The 24,070-nt window shown below is 53.6% G+C and overlaps 5 protein-coding genes across 6 annotated transcripts; 3 read left to right on the top strand and 2 right to left on the bottom strand.

The window, feature by feature from the left end:
* Window positions 1–4: 4 nt before the first annotated feature.
* LOC120893359 (AP-2 complex subunit sigma) lies at window positions 5–1,686 on the top strand. Its single transcript, XM_040295178.1, has 2 exons — window positions 5–235; window positions 408–1,686. Exons 1-2 carry the CDS (start codon window positions 233–235, stop codon window positions 831–833), a joined length of 429 nt encoding a protein of 142 aa, XP_040151112.1. The 5' UTR covers window positions 5–232; the 3' UTR covers window positions 834–1,686.
* Window positions 1,676–4,418, bottom strand: LOC120893355. Its single transcript, XM_040295174.1, has 2 exons — window positions 2,886–4,418; window positions 1,676–2,821 (listed from the first exon to the last, which is right to left on the bottom strand). Exons 1-2 carry the CDS (start codon window positions 4,227–4,229, stop codon window positions 1,895–1,897), a joined length of 2,271 nt encoding a protein of 756 aa, XP_040151108.1. The 5' UTR covers window positions 4,230–4,418; the 3' UTR covers window positions 1,676–1,894.
* Window positions 4,419–4,885: 467 nt separating this feature from the next.
* LOC120898760 (small ubiquitin-related modifier 3-like) lies at window positions 4,886–5,563 on the top strand. Its single transcript, XM_040305043.1, has one exon. The coding sequence runs from the start codon at window positions 5,057–5,059 to the stop codon at window positions 5,348–5,350; it is 294 nt and encodes a 97-aa protein (XP_040160977.1). The 5' UTR covers window positions 4,886–5,056; the 3' UTR covers window positions 5,351–5,563.
* Window positions 5,564–5,637: 74 nt separating this feature from the next.
* On the top strand, window positions 5,638–14,750 carry LOC120898758 (eIF-2-alpha kinase activator GCN1). Its single transcript, XM_040305040.1, has 5 exons — window positions 5,638–5,927; window positions 6,112–6,214; window positions 6,397–7,379; window positions 7,453–8,714; window positions 8,793–14,750. The coding sequence occupies exons 1-5, from the start codon at window positions 5,913–5,915 to the stop codon at window positions 14,428–14,430; spliced, it is 8,001 nt and encodes a 2,666-aa protein (XP_040160974.1). The 5' UTR covers window positions 5,638–5,912; the 3' UTR covers window positions 14,431–14,750.
* A 114-nt stretch (window positions 14,751–14,864) lies between these two features.
* Window positions 14,865–23,964, bottom strand: LOC120898759 (fatty-acid amide hydrolase 2-B). Of its 2 annotated transcripts, none has more exons than XM_040305041.1 (3): window positions 23,678–23,964; window positions 15,620–17,093; window positions 14,865–15,546 (listed from the first exon to the last, which is right to left on the bottom strand). In XM_040305041.1, the coding sequence occupies exons 1-3, from the start codon at window positions 23,791–23,793 to the stop codon at window positions 15,457–15,459; spliced, it is 1,680 nt and encodes a 559-aa protein (XP_040160975.1). In that variant the 5' UTR covers window positions 23,794–23,964; the 3' UTR covers window positions 14,865–15,456. The 2 variants fall into 2 exon arrangements, with proteins under 2 accessions (XP_040160975.1, XP_040160976.1); XM_040305042.1 differs by lacking the exon at window positions 23,678–23,964 and adding an exon at window positions 18,791–19,347 and having other exon boundaries at window positions 15,427–15,546.
* Window positions 23,965–24,070: the final 106 nt, after the last annotated feature.

Below are 24,070 nucleotides of genomic sequence, written 5' to 3'. Positions count from 1 at the left end.
ATCGTGGGCTGTCAATATTCACTTGACGTCGCTGAAGCAGCGAAAAAATTGGTAATCAATCTCATCAAATCAAAAGCAAGAGAGTTGCGATACTATTCGGTAAATAACTGGAGAAACCCCTCGCAAAGGGTTTCCATCTAACTCTGTGGGTCTTTCCGTTGCATCGATCCACTTGCTAGTCGGACGACGTGCTCTCTTCCCTAAACATTCCTAAACGGCCGAACCATTCACGATGGTAAGTAGCAGCAGCAGCGGCAGTAGCTGACGGATGATTATTCCATCTCATCAGCAAAATACCACCCCCTCCCACCCCGTACCATACCACTTCCCATCTGCACCCACACACGCGCTGCTACGCGCTGGAGCCTACACAGCCGATAACAAACTTCCGTTTGGTCCACCCACAGATTCGCTTCATACTGATACAGAACCGTGCGGGCAAGACGCGGCTCGCGAAATGGTACATGAACTTTGACGACGACGAAAAGCAGAAGCTGATCGAGGAGGTGCACGCCGTGGTGACGGTGCGGGACGCCAAGCACACCAACTTTGTCGAGTTCCGGAACTTCAAGATCGTGTACCGCCGGTACGCGGGGCTGTACTTCTGCATCTGCGTCGACGTGAACGACAACAACCTGTGCTACCTGGAGGCGATCCACAACTTTGTCGAGGTGCTGAACGAGTACTTCCACAACGTGTGCGAGCTCGACCTGGTGTTTAACTTCTACAAGGTGTACACGGTCGTGGACGAGATGTTCCTGGCGGGCGAGATACGGGAAACGTCCCAGACGAAGGTCCTCAAACAGCTGCTGACGCTGAACTCGCTAGAGTAAGCCACGCCACATCATTTGTTATTTTTCGCCTGCTGTTTTCCTCCTCCTTTCGCTGGCCTTCATAGTCGGTTAAACTATTCGCACTTTACTGCCGATACACTTGTGTGTAGAAGACGACGGAAGACGCGCGCGCACAGCATTCCAAAAAGAAAGAGTAGCGCAAGTTATTTAGTAGAGCTCGCCTGCTCGGGAACGTATTTGAGTTGTTGAACAACAATGTGGCGCAGCAGCAGCAGTAGTTGTAGTAGTGGTAAAGCCATATTTTGGGGATTTCGAAACCGATCCCGGCACACACTCCCATATTAGCTTCACGGAGAGTGTCAGCGTTTATGTTGTATCACGTTTCGAACCATTTCGTTCGGCACGTTTACCATTTAAGCTTCTCACCGGACCTGTATGATATGAAAGCGCTAACAACGCATGCTTCCGCATTAATCGGAGACAAGCAGACGAACATTACATTCAAATCACCGCCAATTTGTCCCAACGTTTGCGCTGAAAAGAAGTCGTGACGTCGTTTTGGTTTCGATCACTGCGCTCTACCCCCTTATACTACGGACGATGCGGCCGTGTTTAGTGTTGGCAAGATATTTCTAGTAAACGTGCAACGAACCACACACATACACACACATCCCGTGCGTGGTGGGTGTTAAATAATTCTGCACGAAGCTCACCAAAACGCGAAAGGTTAAATTAATCGAAACAAACACAAAAGAAAAGAAAACAATACACTATTAAATATGTAATGAAAGGTAAGGCAAATATTATTATAGTATAATATAAACTATTACGATATATTAACGAAAATGATCTGTATTTGCGTAGTAATCGAATAAACAGAGTAAAGAGCAAATCCGTTGGACAACCGTTTATTGCAGCTTTGTCTCGTGTGTACTGAACGAACTGAACGAATTGTGCTAAGAAAGTAAGTAAAATATGTTGTACAAATTAGAACCATACATACTAACACGCTATGTATGTGTCCGTCTATTAAAAACATGAAACTTTTCAAAAGGCACACGTGTTCTACGCCTAATCCTACTGTCCCGTTCTCAGTCTAGTCATTTCCACGGTCGGGGTGTTTTGTTGGACGCTTTCCCAGTCAGTCCCAGCTGATGCAAGGCCGTAGCGGAAGCGGACCTCCCATTCATCATCCCGCAAGGAGGAACCGTAGCTTCGTTCGTCCCAGTGCGACGTTCGCCGCTTTGCCGTCCCGTCGACTCCTTTTTCGATTGCTTTCGACAGCTCGATAGTACCTCTTCCAGTCGTTTAAGATCGTTCGGCGATGTTTGTAGCAACAGTTCGATGTAGTTGTGCAGCTGCTCCTTGGGGATGCTGCCAACGGTCGATTCCGTTGGTTTTCTCCAATTATCGGCATCCCCTTTTCCACCACCCGATGTCTGGAGGGAAACATTTTCATCGGTTGAAAGGGAGTGTTTTAACGAGCGAACTCCATCCAAACGATCTTTGTCTAGGTGTTCGAGGGTAAGACGATTGAATTTGGCGCTAGTCGTCTTTCCCGCCTCCTGCTCGAGCAGTGTGCAGTGGTTGCCGGAACTGCCCAACTGTCTGCCCGTACTCATCAAAAGATCGCGCGTTTGCTTCCACTGGTTTTCCATGATCGAGTGCACCTGCACGGCAATGTCGGCCCGGCCACAGCGTATCGTGCGCAGCTCCTCTTCTAACTCGTGTATCCGCTGGGCGGAATTTGCTAGCTGCAGGCGGTACAGTGACTCCTGCTCGTTGCACCGTTCGGTGAGCAGCTCAATCTCTTGCTCCCGTTTCTGGTCGATCAGCTCGATTTGCCGCTTCGCTCGATCGGTAAGCGTTCGTTCGCGGGTACGCGATTCTTCCTTTAGCTCTTCTTCGACGGAAGCGAGCTGCTTCTGGAATTCCTTCAGCTTGTCCGACACGACATCCTCGAGCTGCGATTGGTAGTACTTTTTCAGCGTGAGTCGTTGTAATTCCAGCTCTTTAAGTAACTTTTTCTAAAATAAAAGAAAATTTAGTTTTACAACATGAATCTTCATCTTTTTGCGCTCATCTGCTTACCGATTCTTCTTGCAGCATTGCGTTCTGTTCCTTTACGTGCTTCAGCTGATCCTGCAACGTTTCATTCTCCCGCGTCACGTCCGCAAATCTCTTCCCCAGCGCGTCCGTCTTGGTCTTGAGCGCACAAAAGTCCGCCCGCAGCCGTACGCCATCAGCAAGCTTTTGCTTTTCCGCCGCCAGTTCCGAACCGAGCTGCTCGTTCGCTTTTCGCTGCTTTCCTAGCTGCTCTCTTAGCTGCCGTTCGCTGTCGCGACTATTTGCCAACCGTACTTGCAGATCGTCCAGCTGCTGTCGATGCACCTCCCCAGCGTCTCGGCTAGCGGACACGAGATTCTCCACCTTTATCTCCAGATTATCCTTCTTATCTTCCAGCTTGCGCACCAGCGTGAGCGTTTCCGCCAGCTCCTTTTCGAGGAAGAGGTTCTTGTTTTTAAACTCTAAATTCTCCGCCATCAGCTTCTCGTGCGCATCGATGTGCTTCAGCTCCATGTCCCGCAGCTTGCCGGTCAGGCGGGACGTTTCCTGCTCCAGCTTGTCGATGATCGACACCTTTTCCTTGTCCACCGACAGGGCGACGGAGATTTTCTCCTCATACTCGAGCAGCTTCATGTGGAGCGATTGAATGTTGCGCTCGCAGTGCTGCCTTCGCAGTCGCTCTTCCTGCAGCACCTTTGCGTAGTCGGGCTGGCCACCGTTCGTACCGTTCGTTTGCCAAATGTCGCTCAGGTTTAGCAGTGGCTGACCGTTTTTCCCACATGATTTGCTTACCATTCCACCAGCACCACTGGCGGGCACGTTTCGGGGCGGTTTCTGAGGGACGGGACCACATCCGGAGGAGCCCGGTTTCGTGAGCCCGTTGAAATCGTTCCGCGTAAGCGATGGATACTCTTGCAGGGAGAGACTGTTGAGATCGATAAGAGATCCTTCCGGACTGTTGGTCGTAGCTGCACCGTTGTGCTGGTACGCATGCTGTGGCGGTTGCCTTTGCTGTGACTTTTGTGGCTCATCGTCCTGCAAAAATCGATCTATTTCGTGCAGTATGTACTGTTCCTTCAGAGGTTCTTGGTGGTGGTTCTGGTGGTGGTTCTGGTGGTGCCCGTGGTGCTTGAACGGAGTGGAAGCCACATACTGCTCGGTTCGCTCGGCAGCCAGTGAGTAGTTGCCTATCCCTGCCATCGTGGAACCGCCGCTTCGCTGTGCAAAGGATGCATAGGACAGGCAATCGACGCCCAGGTCCCAGGAACAGTTGGTTGGGGTTCGAGGCGTCGGTGTGATGGGCGATTCGCAGTTGAAGAAATCGGGCGGTATCAGCAGCAGCACGTCTGTTTCATCCGAATCACTCATCACATGCTGATGTGGGGGGGCATGCAGAATCACTCTTTAGCTAAAACGATACACTACTTTCTAGCTTTACAGCGCTGTTACAGGCCGTAAGATTGTAAAACCAATGCAAACGGTCATGATGATGGGGTGCCACAACAGTAGGACATAGGGAAAAAACAACAAACAAAACACACAAGCCGCTGTCCGTTGATGTCAGTTGCTGGTACCAAACGAACCGTTGCAAGGGGGTTATCTATTTGGGAGCTGCATCACTTTCGGATGGGATTTTTACCTTGGCTAGAAGGTTATTGGTAACTAAAATAGCACCAAAAGCACCAGAAAATCGAAAAATTATCCATTTGCAATGATTTTAAAGCGTTTATTTGATTAAATTCGTCATTTAATAGTCCCAAGTAACAATTTGGATTCTTTGGGAGAAAGTACTTTTGGGTCCGTTTCCCCAGGAAACTCTTTTGTTTCGAACAATTGGTCGATTATAGGAAAATTTTCCAATTTTAGTAGTTTATCAAACAAATAACTAAATTAATAAAGCGGAAAATTACCCCGAAAACCTCCAATCCGACAGCGTGTTGCCATAGCGTGTGAGGGGCGAAAAATCGCCCGTACAAAAATGCTCCTTGGGTCCCCGGCTGCCGGCGAATTCTGTCAAACAAACCTCATTTGCCGTTTGCCTTTTGTGACGCTTCTACACTACTCTGTCTGTTCAGCGAAGGCGACGCGGTGCTGCCCCTACAGCTCAATTGTTCCGTGAATTTGCACGAATCCGCATCTGGCGTTACTTGTTCGTTCGTGTACGGAGGTGAAGAAAAAGTTTAACAACCACTAAAATGGCTGACGACAAGAAGGACCCGAAGAGCTCGGAATCGGAGCACATCAACCTGAAGGTGCTCGGGCAGGACAATGCCGTGGTGCAGTTCAAGATCAAAAAGCATACGCCACTCCGCAAGCTGATGAACGCTTACTGCGATCGGGCGGGACTGTCGCTCCAAGTGGTACGCTTCCGTTTTGATGGACAACCGATCAACGAGAACGACACTCCGACGACGCTGGAAATGGAGGAAGGGGACACGATCGAGGTGTACCAGCAGCAGACCGGCGGCGGAAATCGTTCCAACCAGTAGACGAGGGACGGTGGCGGAAGGACGGCAGCCGGAGGAGAAGGTCACAATTGCACGCGCTCTCTCAGCCGCTACTACCACAGCCATGAGAGAAGAACGCATCATTTGGTGGGGGGAGCCATGCAGCAGTGACGAGATTTAATGTAAAACAAACAACTAATTTAGCGCGTGGTCTTCTTGCTCACGTGAAATAAACATTCTATATTAATAACACCATATTGTTTTTCGGTTTCCTTTGGCCTTGCTGTTTTATTCGGGAGGGAAAAGGTGTGCGGGCTTTGCGAGCGGTAGAAAGGAGAGGAGGGAAAACGGGGAAGGCGCGCAAAAGGGAGTTCTTTTCGCCGAACGTTGGCATCGCGGCATCATCTTTGACAGCCGCCACAGCAGTTGTGTCAAAACTCGATTTGGCTCGGCAGAGAAGGTTGGAGTAAAAAAATAAAAAGAAGCTCTCGGCTCTCCGGCGCACACACACACACACACTGCTTGCCCAGTTGTCCACTTTTTTGGTGTGTGATTTTTCAACAGACGATTGGCGCACTGAAAACGGCAAAATTGTACGCGAAAAATGGCTGATGCAGAGGTAAAAGCGACTCCGGCTCGTCCGTGCCGTCATGGCTTGCTGTGTCGGTTCGCGAAAAGTCGAGATTTTCTCTCATCATTGTCGTGTTTTTTACTACCCCCTCGTCTGGATTTGCCGACGCGGCTGGCTGACCAAGTTTTTTTTGTTCATCCCATTTCTCCCCGCCTCTCGCCTTCCATAACAGCTTGCTAAGGCCCTGAAAGACTTGCCGAACCGAGTGCTGAACGTGCCCGTCGAGGAGCGGCCGGAACTGTTCCAGAATGTGATTGCGGTGCTGCCAAATCCGGGTAAGTGACGGCTGGGGGGAGTGACGTGTCGCGTACCGGTATGCCGTAATCGTGCGCCTGCTACCGTCGCTCTGTTGTGATGGTGGTGTGTCCCTCTGCCAATTCTAACCTCAATTTCCCTTGTTTTTATCTCCGGTGTTTCGACTGTGTGTGTGTTGTGAAATTGTGCCGTTTTCTTGCAGGAATTAACGCGACCATTGTGCGAGGAATATGCAAAGTGATCGGTACGACACTCACCAAATACAAGGATCCGGAATCGCAGGCGCTGGTGCGGGACCTGCTGGTGGCGGTGCTGAAACAGCATCCCGACCTAGCGTACGAACACTTCAACGCCGTACTGAAGGCGCTGCTGACGAAGGATCTGGCCAGTGCGCCACCAGTGAAGGGAGCGCAAGCGTCCGCCCTTGCGCTAGGATGGGCCAACCTGGTTGCCCTGCACGCGGACCACGAGACGGCCGTGGGGAAGAAGGAGTTCCCGAAGCTGCTTGACATTCAGGCCGGCCTGTACCAGCTGTCCCTGACGTCCGGCATGCAGAAGGTGTCGGACAAAGCGTACAGCTTCGTGCGGGATTTCTTCGCCAGCGGGGACGACGGTCTCGCCCAGCGCTACTTCGATCGGCTGCTCGCGACGGAACCGTCCAGCGGCGTGATTGTGATGCTGTGCACGATCGTGCGGTTCGTGCGGGAGGAGCGAGGGGCGGAGGCGGCGGAATCGTTGCTGACCCAGCACAAGACCAAACTGTTGGACCATCTGGTGAAGGGTTTGATCACGGTGAAGACGAAACCGCACGCGAGCGATATCATCGCCTGCTCCCCACTGCTCAAAGCCATCACCAAGGACGAGCTGAAGACGGTGGTGGTGCCCGCGCTGCAGCGGTCGATGCTGCGGTCGGCTGAAGTCATCCTCCGTGCGGTCGGTGCAATCGTGAACGAGCTGGAGCTGGACGTGAGCGATTACGCGCTCGATCTGGGCAAACCGTTGGTGCAGAATCTGGCCTCGAAGGAGGAAACGGTGCGCCAGGAAGCGGTCGAGTCGCTGAAGCAGGTTGCACTCAAGTGCGGCACCGCCGGTGCGATCGAGGCGTTGCTCAAGGAAGTGTTTGCCGTGCTGAACGGGTCCGGGGGAAAGATTACGGTGGCCGAGCTGAGGATAAATCTGCTACAGGTTGGTGGAAATTCGTAAGAAGCGGCTCATTTTCAATGTCTAAATTTCTTTCGCTCACTCTCGATGGTTCCAGGGTGCCGGTAATTTAAGCTACAACAAAATTCCACCCCAAAAGGTACAGACCATCCTGCCCGCCGTTTGCGACCAGTTTTCCAAGGTGATCGAGGCGGAAATACAGGAGAAGGTCGTGTGCCACGCGCTGGAAATGTTTGGCCTGTGGACGGTGTATCATCGCGGAGACATTCCCAACAAAATCGTGCAATTGTTCCGGAAGGGTATGGACGCGAAGGGACAGACGATCCGCACGAGCTACCTGCAGTGGTTCCTGTCCTGCCTGCACGACGGCAAGCTGCCGAGCGGGGCCGACTTTACCGCGACACTGTCGAAGATCGTGGAACGGGCCGCTCAAAGCCCGGCCCAGACGCCCGTCGTGTCGGAGGGTGTCGGTGCCGCCTGCATCCTGCTCCTAACGAACGGTAACGTGTGCGAGAAGCTGAAAGACTTTTGGAACATCGTGCTCGACACGGGCAAGTCGCCGTTCCTCAGCGAACGGTTCCTCTCGACCACGAACGCGGAGACGCGCTGCTACGTGATGGTAATCTGCGAGCAGCTGCTCATCAAGCACCGGAGCGAGCTAAAGGGCGGCGACAGCGCAATCGACCCGCTGATACGGGCGGCCACGATTTGCACCATGTCAGCGCAGACCAAGGTGCGCCGGTACTGTCTTCCGCTGGTCACCAAGATCGTTAACAGCGAGCAGGGCGTACCGCTGGCGAAGTGTTTGCTGGCCGAGCTGACGCGCTACTCCGAGAGTAGCAAAATCCAGTGCGAAGGGGAACCGCTGGAGGAGGGCGTACCGCCCGCCCAAGCCCTGGTCGATGCCATCTACACCGTGTGCAATGTGGAGGGTGTGGCGAACCCGGACGCTCAATCGTTGGCGCTCGGGGCGTTGCTCTGCTCGCACCATCCGGCAGCCGTGTCCGTTAGGGGCGACCTCTGGGAAAGCATTCTGGAGCGGTACGGGCTGAATGGCAAGCAGTTCATCGCGCTCAATACGGCCCAAATCGAGGAGACGTTCTTCAGCGCGTACAAGGCGGCGGCCATGTACGAGAACACGCTTGCGACGCTGTCGCGCATCAGCCCGGAGCAGATCCTGTCCGTGCTGGTGAAGAACGTGACGGAGCAGCTGAACAACTCGCGCATGTCGAACGTGACGGACGAGGAGTACTTTACCTACCTGACGCCGGACGGGGAGCTGTACGACAAGAGCGTCATACCGAGTGCGGACGAGCAGATCCAAACAGCGCATCTGAAACGCGAAAACAAAGCGTACAGGTGAGAGTGGTGGCGGTGGCGTGGTATGCTTTTCGTTTTGATCGTTGCTTACCTTTTCCATTTCCCTCCACTTTTTAGCTACAAAGAGCAGCTGGAAGAGCTGCAGCTGCGCCGCGAGCTGGAGGAGAAACGGCGCAAGGAAGGCACGTGGAAACCGCCGCAGCTGACGCCGAAGCAGAAGGAGGTGATCGACAAGCAGCGCGAGAAGGAAAACGCCATCAAGGCACGGCTAAAGGCGCTGCACGACACCATCACGACGCTGATCTCGCAGATCGAGGGCGCGGCCAAGGGTACGCCGAAGCAGCTGCCACTGTTCTTCCCCGCCCTGCTGCCCTCGGTGCTGCGCGTGTTTTCCTCGCCACTGGCCGCACCGGCCATGGTGAAGCTGTACTTCCGCCTGAAGGACATTTGCTTCGGCGAGGAGCGGGCGGAGCTGGGCCGCGACATTGCGATCGCCACGATCCGGCTGAGCAAGCCGCACTGCGATCTGGAGGAGAGCTGGTGCACCGCCAACCTGGTCGAGCTGGTGAGTGACATACTGGTGGCGCTGTACGACGAAACGATCGACATGTACAACGTGCACCGGGAGGAGGAGGGCAGCAAGCGGTACCTGCTGGATGCGCCCGCCTTCAGCTACACGTTCGAGTTTCTCAAGCGCGCTCTCACGATGCCCGAAGCGAAGAAGGACGAAAGTTTGCTGATCAACGGCGTGCAGATCATCGCGTACCATGCGCAGCTGAAGGGCGACACGGTCGACGGGAAGGATCTGGCCGACGTGTACCATCCCGCGTACATGCCACGGTTGGAGATGGTGCGGCTGCTGCTGCGGCTCGTGCAACAGCACCGGGGGCGTGTGCAAACGCAGGCCGTCGCTGCACTGCTGGACGTGGCGGAGAGTTGCTCCGGTCGCGAGTACACTGCGCGGGCCGATCTGCGCGAGATCGATGCGCTGCTGGTAGCACTGCAGGAGGAGCTGGACGCGGTGCGGGACGTGTCGCTGCGCGCCCTTGCCATCATGATCGATGTGCTGCCCTCGATTGCGGACGATTACGAGTTTGGGCTGCGGTTAACGCGCCGCCTGTGGGTGGCGAAGCACGATCTGTCGCCGGACATTAAGCTGCTGGCGACGGGCATTTGGCAGGACGGCGGGTACGAGGTGCCGATCGTGATGGCGGACGAGCTGATGAAGGACATCATCCATCCGGAGCTGTGCGTGCAGAAGGCGGCTGCGGCCGCGCTGGTGTCGATCCTGGTCGAGGACTCGTCCACGATCGAGGGTGTGGTGGAGCAGCTGCTCGAGATCTACCGGGAGAAGGTGGTCATGATACCGGCCAAGCTGGATCAGTTCGATCGCGAGATCGAGCCGGCCATTGATCCGTGGGGACCGCGGCGTGGCGTCGCCATTGCGCTGGGCAGCATTTCGCCCTTCCTTACGCCCGAGCTGGTGAAGAGCGTGATCCAGTTTATGGTGCGGTACGGTTTGCGCGATCGGCAGGAGATTGTGCACAAGGAGATGCTGGCCGCGTCGCTGGCGATCGTCGATCACCACGGCAAGGAGAACGTGACGTATCTGCTGCCCACGTTCGAGTACTTCCTGGACAAGGCGCCGAGCAAGGGCGCGTACGATAACATCCGCCAGGCGGTCGTGATTCTGATGGGTTCGCTCGCGCGCCACCTGGATCGCGAGGACGAACGCATCCAGCCCATCATCGATCGGTTGCTGGCGGCACTGGAAACCCCTTCGCAGCAGGTGCAGGAAGCGGTGGCCAACTGCATCCCGCATCTGATACCGGCCGTGAAGGACCGAGCGCCGGAGATTGTGAAGAAGCTGCTGCAGCAGCTGGTCAAGTCGGAGAAGTACGGTGTGCGGCGCGGTGCCGCCTACGGCATTGCCGGCGTGGTGAAGGGGCTTGGTATCCTGTCGCTCAAGCAGCTGGACATTATGTCGAAGCTGACGCAGTACATCCAGGACAAGAAGAACTTCAAGTACCGCGAGGGTGCGCTGTTTGCGTTCGAGATGCTGTGTAGCACGCTCGGTCGACTGTTCGAGCCGTACATCGTGCACGTGCTGCCGCATCTGCTGCAGTGCTTCGGCGACTCGTCGGTGTACGTGCGGCAGGCGGCGGACGAGTGTGCCAAAACGGTGATGGCCAAGCTGTCGGCGCACGGTGTGAAGCTGGTGCTGCCCTCGCTGCTAAACGCGCTCGATGAGGATTCGTGGCGCACGAAAACGGCGTCGGTTGAGCTGCTCGGTTCGATGGCGTTCTGTGCACCAAAGCAGCTGTCCTCCTGCCTGCCGAGCATCGTGCCGAAGCTGATGGAGGTGCTGGGCGATTCGCACATCAAGGTGCAGGAAGCGGGCGCCAATGCACTGCGCGTGATCGGTAGCGTGATCAAGAATCCCGAGATTCAAGCGATCGTTCCGGTGCTGCTGACGGCGCTGGAGGATCCGTCGAGCAAGACGTCCGCCTGTCTGCAGTCGCTGCTCGAGACGAAGTTCGTGCACTTCATCGATGCACCGTCGCTGGCCTTGATCATGCCGGTGGTGCAGCGCGCCTTCATGGACCGGTCGACGGAGACGCGCAAAATGGCGGCCCAGATCATCGGCAACATGTACTCGCTGACGGACCAGAAGGACCTGACGCCCTACCTGCCGAACATCATCCCGGGGCTGAAGACGTCGCTGCTCGACCCCGTGCCGGAGGTGCGCGGTGTGTCGGCCCGTGCGCTCGGCGCCATGGTGCGCGGCATGGGCGAATCTTCGTTCGAGGATCTGCTGCCGTGGCTGATGCAAACGCTCACGTCCGAGTCGAGCAGCGTGGATCGGTCCGGCGCGGCCCAGGGCCTGTCCGAGGTGGTCGGCGGGCTGGGCGTGGAGAAGCTGCACAAGCTGATGCCGGAAATTATTGCCACCGCCGAGCGGACGGACATTGCGCCGCACGTCAAGGACGGCTACATCATGATGTTCATCTACATGCCGTCGGCGTTCCCGAACGACTTCACGCCGTACATTGGGCAGATCATCAACCCGATCCTGAAGGCGCTGGCCGACGAGAACGAGTACGTGCGCGACACGGCCCTGAAGGCGGGCCAGCGCATCGTGAACCTGTACGCCGAGTCGGCCATCACGCTGCTGCTGCCCGAGCTGGAGAAGGGCCTGTTCGATGACAACTGGCGCATCCGGTACAGCTCGGTGCAGCTGCTGGGCGACCTGCTGTACAAGATTTCGGGCGTGTCGGGCAAGATGACCACGCAGACGGCGTCCGAGGACGACAATTTCGGCACGGAGCAGAGCCACAAAGCGATCATCCGCAGCTTGGGCGCCGACCGGCGCAACCGCGTGCTGGCCGGGCTGTACATGGGCCGCAGCGACGTGTCGCTGATGGTGCGCCAGGCCGCGCTGCACGTGTGGAAGGTGGTCGTGACGAACACGCCGCGCACGTTGCGCGAAATCCTGCCCACGCTCTTCTCGCTGCTGCTGGGCTGTTTGGCCAGCACGAGCTACGACAAGCGGCAGGTGGCCGCCCGCACGCTGGGTGATTTGGTGCGCAAGCTCGGCGAGCGCGTACTGCCGGAGATTATTCCGATACTGGAGCGGGGGCTCAGCTCGGACCAGGCCGACCAGCGGCAGGGCGTCTGCATTGGGCTGTCCGAGATAATGGCTTCGACGTCGCGCGACATGGTGCTTACGTTCGTGAACAGTCTGGTGCCGACGGTGCGCAAAGCGCTGGCCGACCCTCTGCCCGAAGTGCGACACGCCGCGGCAAAGACGTTCGACTCGCTGCACACGACGGTCGGTGCCCGGGCGCTGGAGGACATCCTTCCCTCGATGCTGGAAAGCCTGGGCGATCCCGATCCGGACGTAGCCGAATGGACGCTGGACGGGTTGCGGCAGGTAATGGCGATTAAATCGCGCGTGGTACTGCCGTACCTCATTCCTCAGCTAACGGCCAAGCCGGTCAACACGAAAGCCCTCTCGATACTGGCGTCCGTCGCCGGGGAAGCGCTCACCAAGTATCTGCCCAAGATACTGCCCGCCCTGCTCGCTGCCCTGGCCGGTGCACAGGGCACGCCGGAGGAGGTGCAGGAGCTCGAGTACTGCCAGGCGGTCATCCTCTCGGTCAGCGATGAGGTGGGCATCCGCACGATCATGGACACGGTGATGGAGTCGACCAAGTCGGAAACGCCCGAAACGCGCCGTGCCGCCGCCACGCTGCTGTGCGCGTTCTGTACCCACTCGCCCGGCGATTACTCGCAGTACGTGCCGCAGCTGCTGCGTGGTCTGCTCTGGCTGCTGGCCGACAGCGATCGCGACGTGCTGCAACCGTCGTGGGACGCGCTGAACGCGGTCACGAAGACGCTGGACTCGGCGCAACAGATCGCACACGTGACGGACGTGCGGCAGGCGGTAAAGTTTGCCAGCAGCGACCTGCCGAAGGGTGGCGAGCTGCCAGGCTTCTGTCTGCCGAAGGGCATCACACCCCTGCTGCCCGTGTTCCGCGAAGCCATACTGAACGGGCTGCCCGAGGAGAAGGAAAATGCGGCCCAAGGGTTGGGCGAGGTGATTAAGCTAACCTCGCCGGCCTCGCTGCAACCGTCGGTCGTGCACATCACCGGGCCGCTCATCCGCATCCTGGGCGATCGGTTCAATGCGGGCGTGAAGGCGGCCGTCCTCGAAACGCTCGCCATCCTGCTGCACAAGGTGGGCATTATGCTGAAGCAGTTCCTGCCCCAGCTGCAGACCACCTTCCTGAAGGCACTGCACGACCCGGCCCGCCTCGTGCGCATCAAGGCGGGCCATGCGCTGGCCGAGCTGATCGTCATCCACACGCGGCCCGATCCACTGTTTGTCGAAATGCACAACGGCATCAAAAATGCGGACGATTCGGCGGTGCGCGAGACGATGCTGCAGGCGCTCCGCGGCATTGTGACACCGGCCGGCGACAAGATGACGGAACCGTTGCGCAAACAGATCTACACCACGCTGGCTGGGATGCTGGACTACACGGAGGACGTTAGTCGGGCGGCCGCTGCCGGTTGTTTCGGTGCGCTGTGCCGCTGGCTAACGCCCGAGCAGGTGGACGACGCCCTCACGAACCATCTGCTGAACGAGGACTATGGGGATGATGCAACGCTGCGGCACGGCCGTACGGCGGCCCTGTTTGTCGCGCTGAAGGAATACCCGGCCGCCATCGTGCTGCCGAAGTACGAGACGAAAATCTGCAAAGTCATCACGGGGGCGCTCGTGTCGGACAAGATACCGGTCGCGATGAACGGGGTGCGGGCCGGTGGCTATCTGCTGCAGTACGGCATGGCGGACGACGGGGCCAAGCTGTGCACCGCCCTCATTGCCCCGTTCGTCAAGTCGATGAACCACAGCAGCAACGAGGTGAAGCAGCTGCTGGCCAAAACCTGCACCTATCTGGCGCGCGTCGTGCCGGCGGAACGGATCGCGCCCGAGTATCTGAAGCTCGCCATTCCGATGCTGGTCAACGGAACGAAGGAAAAGAATGGGTACGTGCGCTCGAACTCGGAGATTGCGCTGGTGCACGTGCTGCGGCTGCGGGATGGGGAGGACTTCCATCAGCGCTGCCTGACGCTGCTCGAGCCGGGCGCACGGGAATCGCTCAGCGAGGTGGTCAGCAAGGTGCTGCGCAAGGTGGCAATGCAGGCCGCCGGCAAGGAGGAGGAGCTGGACGATACCATTCTCACGTGATCAGCGTTCGGGCGTGGCAAAGGGAAAGGCGCAATCAATCCGGAAGGCGGCAACATGGGGTGGCATAAAACACAACGACGAGGAGGAAGAGGAGGAGGAGGAGGAGGAGAACGATGGTGGTGGCTGCTGTCACGTTTGAAGCAGGCCCACCAGTCGCTAGTATCCATTTTAGGTAGCTCCACCACCATCCACAGCCATCGTCATACTAATCGTTTTGTATTATCGCAAACAGTACGTACCATTGCAACTATTACCAGTACTATTGCTATTCAAACTGTCGTACAATATCAACCCCGGAGAATAAACTACATACAAGCGTACCTACCGGTTTATTAGGGGGATGTGGAAATTCCCGATGGAAGGTTCATGGTGACACAATCTCATTTCGGTTGTTGTTGTTTGTTTCCCGCACCGGAAGATAGATTAAACAACGGTTAAACATTATGTACTCAGTTTTATTATTTGTATCACTAAAACTATCAGTTGTCCACTGTTTTTTTAAACATTGAATGTATCACTACCCTCTGTGCCCTGTTCCTATAGCCAACCAGTCTCTTGTTGCTGTTCCATTTGCGTTCATACTAGTTTTGTCTTTCTGATAAACACAACCACAATGATGCTGCTAACACACATGCTAACGATAACGATCAACATTACGCGCGTTTGAAGATTAAAGAGCCGTCTTTTCTGTATTTAAAACTCCGGCGGAAAATATCCAATTGATCAACAGTAGAGAGACGCGCTTTTTTTGTTTTAGAAAGTAACAATTTATCGAAATATTGCAACGAAAATTCCGTACTACGAAACAATGTACATACACACACATACACATATACAGAGGCGGAAACAGTTCCAAAGAAAACAACGAAGTAACAACAATCAAAAACAGGAAAAAAACAGTTACAGGAAATCTTAGATTAAGCTCGTAAAAATCACAATCTCATTGTTGACGGCTGGGCCGCGCATTTGCTGGTGTGTCGAACCCCCGCCGTGGGGTGTTGCGGGTTGAAACCCCCCTCCCCTAATCTAGACAGGAGCCACCCAACCACCGAACCGTCGTTCTAGCTCTTTGGCCACCGCAAAGATAAGATGATCCTGTCCGGGGGCAGCGACAATCTGGAACAGCAAATGCAAATTCATTTTAGCATCGACACAAGACAACACGCATGTTGTTGACCCTCTATCTTACCTGTACGCCGATTGGGAGCTTCTCGCGATCGAACCCAACCATGCAGGAGGCGGCCGGCAGCCCGACGGTGTTGAACACCATCATGTACGTCGTGTCGACCAGCTTGTGAAAGATGCGATAGTGCCGGTGGGCCGTGTTCGGGAAGCCGGGATAGATAAACACCCCGTCCGTGCCGAGCAGATCGATAAAGTCCTTGCGCAGCTTCTCCGTCTGCGCATCGAGAAAGTCGAGCCGGGACTGGGGTATGTAGTTGTTCACGATGTGCTGCATCGGGCCGATCATGACCGAGGGCAGATCGGACTTCGACATACCGAGCAGATACTTGAACACCTCGCGCTTCATCGTCGTGTCCGGCTTGCCGTTCGCCTGCGGGCTGTAGATCGTTTCCACGTTCTTCATGCGCAGCATCTTGCACACCGAAATGTCCAGCGTCCAGCGCAGCCGCTTGAGGTTGACGCGCTGTGCGTTCAGGTGTGCCGCCACGTCCCGGATCGCCTGCACGATGTCGGCATCGATCGGGCGCGTCAAACCGGACGGTCCATCGTTCTCCATGTAGTAGCATTTGAGCGCCCCGATCGGTACCGGTTTGTGCAGCGTGACGGGCGTACCTTCCGGATCGCGCATCGCTTCCAGCAGGAGCGGCAAATCCTCCGCATACCGGCACATGGCGCCCGGCGTGAAGAAGCTGCCCCAGTTCTCATCGTCACAGGACGGATGGTGCCCGTACGGTGACACCACGTACGGTGAAGGTTTGTGCCCGAACACGCCAGTAAACATGGCTGGTAGGCGCGAAGAGCCGGCAATATCGGTCGTAACGCCGAGCAGCGATCCGGCCGCCGCAATCAGTGCGGCCTCACCGCCGGACGATCCACCCGCAGTACGCTGCAGGTTGTACGGGTTGCGCGTTAGCCCCGTGCACTGGTTGTACGTTTCCCAGCACAGGCACAGTTCGGGCGTGTTGCTTACGAGCAGCACAATGCCACCGGCCCGCTTAATCTGGTGCACGACGGGCGCATCACTGAGTGCGACCTTCTTTTCGCGCAGCTTTCGACCGGCCGTGTTGCTCATGCCCTCGACGGCTAAGCTTTCCTTGATCGAAACCGGCAGTCCGAGTAGGGGTTTGGTGCGAGCTAACTCTTCCGCGGGTCCGAGCGTACCCTTCGCCAGCTGACGGTCGACTTCCTGTGCCTCTTCCAGTGCGGCTTCGAAACGATCCTCGACGATGGCGTTTAGCAGCGGGTTGACCTGCTGACACCGTTGGATGTACGCACGGACCACGTCCTCGCTGCGTATCTCGCGCTTGCGAATGCGCTCGGCAAGCACGTTGGCCGACAGGAGCAGCAGCGGATCTTCGATTGGTGGGAGCTTGCGGCGCTCTATCCGACCGCTAACGCACTGCGAGTAGGGCATGACGAACCAGCTAAACACGCACATGGCTGCACGGAGCAGCCTGCGTATAGCGTAACTCATCTGTCTGTGGAAACGAGAGTAGGATAACGATTAAAGGAGCGGCAAGGGAAGCTGTGGGGATGGGTCAAACATTAACAAAGGCTGGATAAGATGGAGGTCGTAGGAATTTCGGTTTTGTGCATTCCAAGCTTTTCCCAAAGCGTTCATGAAGAGTTCAAGAAATTTCCAAAGGGGCGGCATCAGCAGTGTTAATCATGTGGGAATTAGTGGCACATTGAAGACTTCAAAATCTCATTAAGTTCGTCTGTCCACCAGTGTAGTATATCTCCAGCAATTCAGCAAACACCTAAATCTCCATTATCAGGTCCACCACTTCACAGTCTATAATTGTCCCTTTCCCCAGCATTTAATGGGTTTAACGATCTAATAATACACTCCACAGAAAATTCTACCCAAGTAAACGATTGGTGAGCTGCTACGAATGGAATTTTCTACTGGATCCTATCAATACCTTTGAGGACCACCCTCGTCGGTCACACGTGATAAACATCCGTGGAACGATTGAAGAGCGTACGTAGAGTACGACACTTCAATGAGGATATATTGAGGCTTTTCTTGAGTTCGGACATCCGCACGGGTTAACACAATGTGCTGTTTATGACCGGACATTTGAAAATGACCTTCAATTAGCTCTCCGTCTATAAACAAAAGGTACTAAAAGGCTAGGCTGCAGATGAATTCCGCAGCTTATACTGGTCAAAGGGTGTAGCTTATTCCAGGAGCTACTGGATATGCCGGACGGCTCACAAAACCTCAAGTTGTTGGAATTATAAACTTGAAGGGACATTCGGTCCACAAATTGCACTTAAAGCTCAAGAGCCATTGAAGTCATTCTTTATAATTCACACGATCACACACACTATAACACACACTTTATCTGGGTCTGGGTGTATTTTCCTCAACCCTTTACTCAACCCCCTCATCTATCTGTTTTGTGGGAGGGACCAAAGTGCGCATGTAGTGCAATAAATCATGGTTTTATTGATTTGCAAACAACCGTGACGCCGACGACGACGACGACGACTATGTGGACGTCCAATGTAACCTTGAGCCACCGGCGATACAAGTTGGATAATTGAAGAGTATACAGAAAATCCAATACGAAGCACATATACACAAAAAAAAAAAACAAAAACCCATGACATTGAAGTGCATTATTGTTTTACAGAAAGGTACTTGAATCTTTCGCCGTCGCGGACGTACAACCACACAAAGCGCGTCGTCACTATCACACCGCGATGCAGAGAATAGGCCCCAATTGAAGGGGCAAATCACAAGCGCACAAGCGAAAGAACGGAGATGATGAAAATCCAGAAAAAAATGAACACAAACACACAAACTCGATCGTTGTTGTTAGGAGTTTTTGCGGATCGCGATCGATATTAAGATCAGCTAAAGCTTGCCCGATTCTGCCACTCGGAGCGATCACGATGCGGGCTGATAATGTAGGGAGAACAACACACCGAAGTAGCACGCAACGCAGAGGAGTGGGAACCAGAAACACACAAGCACAAATGCGCATCATTGTTATGGAGATCACTGCCCTGCTTTCATATAGGAAACGGTCCAGAGAGAGAGAGACAGAAAGCAGGCAAAAAAAACCTGTTATGATTCGTACGCCGATTACACAGTATCGTTAGATTTTTAGACTTTTGTTTGTAGCACAAACACATTCGCACACTTTTCATCAGCCCAAAATACCTTTTTTCTATTCCTTATACACTGATTAGATCGAGATTTCGAACACAGCCACTGGAACCTTAACCGGGCACCACCGCCGGAAGCACCACCTTCTTGGAGAAAGTGGCCACCTGTGCTGGAATGTGGAACTTCTTCGTATGCGAACACTGAACCAAGCACGCACGCACGCCCGCCACGTCAATTACATTGCGAGCAATTCGCGTCTGTAGCAACTGAAGCCAGACGAAGATCAACGCACGCGCGCGCCTGTGTGTAGAGCTCCAGTGGGGTTTAAGCAGACTGACCGATCGCGATGCCGTTACAGCAGGTTTCGTAACTGCTACGAACGATGGCGAGTTACAGCAGTTGAAGCCGAACGATCGTGCCGTGTTCGGTGTTGGTGGTTGTGTTGAAGCGTCATCGGAGATCATCATCACCGCGCACGCTGCTCCACGTGCTCGCAGCTCTCCCCACAGCTGGGTGTGCCGAGGACGATATGCCTGGGAGTGGGGCGCTGCGTTAAGGCTTGGCTGGAAGATTACAACTTTTGGATGCTCAGAAAAGAGGAAAGTTCGGCTTGTTAAGACTGCTTGCATGGAGCTGCAGCGAGGACCGAGAACGGAAGAGAGAGAGAGAGAGATCGCGAGAGAATCGTTGGCCGTTTGGAGAGTTACTCCGTGGAGCTCAACCTGCTCGGCGCGGGTGCATCACACGATAACTCTTCCTTGGCAAACTCCTCTTCCTTCACATCTTCAAGGTCTTTCAAGAGCTTCGATAAGACGGGATAAAAAATTCCTTTCCAGCCGACAGAAACCATTAGTCTAAATATGTAGTTTGAAGATGTAGTGGTAACGACATGACATCAGAAAAAAAGTATATATTATACCGAAACGGTTCCGTGTAGCAGGAGTTTGGACGAAGAAAAAATGTCACTGGACATGAAAAAATATCCATTACAGCGGTTAACACACCGATAAAAACACGCACGTTGAAATGGATCGTCGTACACCAGCAGTTGGTAATGTAATAAACACTCGTCTCTCCAGCATCCAGTATCCCCACCAGGCGAGTGTGATACCTAATGTGCATTTAATAGCAAGCTTTTTGGATATGGAGCGTGTGTAAAACAATACCCCCCTCGCCAAACACAATGGAAAAGGGTTGTACACAGCATCATCACAGGATCAGGCTCACAGGCCTCACAGCCAGTCTCGAATATCTCATAAATTTTGGTTCGGTCGGAAACCACATTACGACAGCCGCTAGCTGTTGCTGAACCATTGAAAAGCTAAACAATTTAAGAGCTACTGTTAAGGAAAGGGAACATTAATTAATGCACGCCGCTAAAATCGTTCCCAAATCCGCTACCCCTCTGTTGCCAACACAGAAGAATGCAGAAGTCACCGGGGCTAATGGGGTGCCGCATGCTCGCAACCCGTCGCTTCGCAGGGGCTGATCGTAGAGTTTATCTAATGACAGGCAAATTAATGGTGCTGATATGCCTAGCCGTAGCCACCAGCTGATAGATTTGTAGCCTCCAAGCGAAAAGGCTAAGAGCGCAGGTGATTTAAAATGAATTAGTCAGGCGGAGGACCCGGGAAGAAATGAGGAGGGGGATATGCGATGGGAAGTTGGAATCGCCGTGCCTCCCCCCTGAATGTTTTAAGCTGCTTAATGATCATTCGTGAGGTCACGAGAAAACGGTTCGATTGAATTCTCAAGTGTTGATGAGCCCTGCCGCGGGTCACAGCAGGGAGTAGGACATTTGAGGTCAGTTACCAATACACGATAGTGACCACTGCGTAGGACCGTTCGACCATTCCCTACTCCAGCCCACGTTACGTCGATCACAGAGTAATGTGATCTTTGTTTGATCTCAAGGCAAGATATGTTGTAACGAGATGTAGCGCAAAAGCTGGCTAGCCCACAAACGACCCACAAAGTTCGACGACATCGATCAACTGGCGAAACTAACGTTTGATTGATAATCGTCTGTCGCATTTTGTTTCAGGTTTCACTTTTCAACCGCTCTCTCTCTCTTTCGTTCAGCTAAAATCCTTCATTTGGGTAGGGTATCCCTTTGGGTGGCCCTTTCCAGGCGCGCACACTCGTCGATCGTTGATCATAATGAGGGTGGTGGTTTGTCGGCAAGAGTGAACGTCCTTCGCAGACCGGCCGGTTGACCTGGCCGGCTGAACGTTGTAGTACCTTGCGTTGTAACTTGCGTGTTTCATAACTGCACGCCGATTCATGCAATTTTCCAAAACGCTCGCTGGCGATGGAGTGGCTGGCACTGAAGGGAACTTGCCAATGTGCGAATGGCGACAAAAGCAAGAGACGGAAGGGAAGAGATCTTTTACGTCAGAGTTGCTGGTAAACAGAGCTAGCAGCCATATCCTATTTGTTCCTCGCAAGTGTACAAGTGTGCCCTCGTGCGTCTGTTTGATCGTGTCACGACCACAAACATAAACTGTCCTCCCTCCCCCCCTCCCCTTCGAGTGCGATGGTGACAAGGTCACAAGGCCCACAAGCCCTCAGTCGACCTGGGGCACCCCTTATGCAACGGGGAAAAGGTGTGTGAGATGTGCATGTGATAGCTGCCTATCGTGTGACGGTGGGCTGAAACAATATGAGCTAATGTTTGTTACGAACAAGTTCGCGTTGATCGTTCGATAATTGCTGAGAGTTGTTTGTTAACGAGAGGTGATTGAACAAACACACGTGGAGGTTTTAATTTTCAAGACATCTTCCAATGTACATATACGCGGTTATGATCATAATAAGTTTGTTCAATCGTTTCGTACGTTGGTTAGTAAACAAAAGATAAGAGTTAATTTAACTCAGACCCAACGGATTAGTAATCGCACGATCAACAGCCAACAAACGAAACATTATCATGCTGATAAGCGACATATTATCGAACCAGTTGGGGAACTCGAACACCATATTGGGGAGGTTGGTGGACCATTTTCTACGCACTTGGCCGCACTATGGTTCATCGGAGGACTGTCGGTAACCTTCCTGCCAGTGATACCAATCGCACGCCTCCAGCTGCATGCTGAGATGAGCATATATATTGTGTTTGATCGCAGCATCGCCATGCATAAATGCATAAATATGCAGATGGTTTGAATTTATATATTTACATATTTTTAAAGCTCTAAATGTCCCTTCTGAAAAACGTATCAAAAGCAGGTTACAAAGCTAAAATGTCCTTCAAATGCCAACCGGCTACCGCCAAGCCTGCAGCAAAACGATGTGTGTCAAATGCTGCTCTACCGACAGGCTCGTCAATTCCAAGAACCGTGTGCCGTTTATATGCGGTTTGTAAGATAAATTGCTTAATTTGTACCGGGCACTTGCGTACGGCTGCTACCACCACCATTGACAACATCTTTAGCGGCCGGAAATGCAATCTCTCGTGCGTTTGACAAAAGGAACCATGCCACTTTATCACCCCATCGTGTAGCACATTATTTGATGAGCATTTTGTTGTCGAGTTAGCTCACGTGCCCGTGTGCCGCCGAGGAGGTGTGAAGCAGTCCGGTCAACAATCAAAATTGCTTTGTTAGGTTATTTACACTTGTGCGGCGCTTGTGCGCTTTGCGTATCCGCAGGAAAGGGGAACCACGTTTTTTGTTGCTGTTGCGTTCTTTGCATTTCTACGTAACGAACGTGCGCTGGATGTGTGTAGTATAAGAAGGGGATGCATTATGCATTTCTTATTGCTACGCTGTGCTAGAACTATACTACTAAAATACACACAGCCAGTATTCGATGCAATAACACACACACAGCCAAACGGTATCGTAGTTAGTTAAATGCGTTCATCGTGCATTTGAATTTTTGGTTCAGTGCTGAAATGCTGCCTGCAAAGCGTATGCATCACAGCAACCAAAGTTCAGTACCGAAACTGACCTATCTTTCTATTTTCCTTCCTTTTCTTCTCGCACCCTTCTCTCTTTGTTTCAATGTTTGCGTACATGCGATCGATAGCAAAAACCAAAGCTGTTGACCGAATTTATGTACCATCGTCGAAAATTCGCTTTTGCTGTGGATGTGGTCGCTTTTTTTATATAGGGGTTATAGCCATAATTTGTTTATTTTTGAGGTTGAGCCCTCTCCTCCCCATCACAGGGGGAGGGGGGGGGGGAGATACATACACACTGTTCGCTTTGGGAGCTCGGTGCCTCGGTATACTTGGATCGATATTTCTAATTCATGACAATCACACGAAAATTACATTCCACTGTTTTTTTTTTGGCAAGGGAAGCCCGGATTGGCGCAATGGTTTATTATCGTGGCAGGCCAGACACACTTATTAGTTTCGATACAGTTTCCTATAGCCCTATGTTGGCGTATAAGAGAGACAGAGAAGGTGAATGATATCAAATTTCGATTAGACACCAACGATTCGGGGAGACGATTGCTGTCGTGTGTCGTCTTGGGATGTGTTTTTATGTACGCAAGCTCACACAGACGCACGTATGTCTTGCGAAACAATAGCAAAACCGGCGGTTCACTTTCACCTCCTTTTTCTGTACTGAGCAGCTGATTCGCCACCGTCGGGTGCTTTTTTACGGGGGTTGGGTTCGGTCCCCAATCATACCCTTACACACCGCGGACACGTTTATTTATGCTGAAGAGGTGGCCCACAACGAAACGCCGATTGAGGTTGGTTTAAAGCTCTTCTGGGGGTTGGGCAGCGAAAATAAAAATCGGGTTTTCCACGGCACGGTTCATGAGTTTTGCCGATGACTTTTCATCTGAGATGGACACACCAACGAAAAAACACGGCTTTTAAAATGATGGCGACGCGCAACTGCACTGTCTTGAAGAGCACGAAACACGAAGATGCACAAGAACTGAACACAAAAGCAGCACACACACACACACAGAACAACTTACTGGTTGCATTCTCGGACCACCTTACGGTAGCACTTGGCGTAGATGAGCCGCAGAAACTCGACCAGCGCTTTCAGCGGCGAACTCATTATTGGGGATGATTCCGGCTTGAATTGCATTGTCACACTGGCGTTTGCTTCCTGCGGTCGCTTCGTGCGGGATGGAAATGCACATTTAATACTGTCTGCTCCCAACCGCGCTGTTCCCGGAGCCTTGCTTCCTGTGGAGGACCTGACGACGATGCGCGCAAACAGAAACGAGTCTAATAGCCAAATGCGGCTGTGGGACTGTTGTTTTGTTGCAGAGAAGCGTACTCACGAAGTTGCAGGTCGGTCGGACCGAACAGCCCGAAGCTGACGTTAGCGCGCGCCGTCTCTACCTGGTGGTGTGAACGAG

Source organism: Anopheles arabiensis, chromosome 2 (genome assembly GCF_016920715.1).
Source record: "Anopheles arabiensis isolate DONGOLA chromosome 2, AaraD3, whole genome shotgun sequence".
In the NCBI taxonomy this organism is placed as follows: domain Eukaryota; kingdom Metazoa; phylum Arthropoda; class Insecta; order Diptera; family Culicidae; genus Anopheles; species Anopheles arabiensis.
Note: the sequence above shows the minus strand (reverse complement) of the source record. Positions and strands in the feature narration are given on the sequence as shown.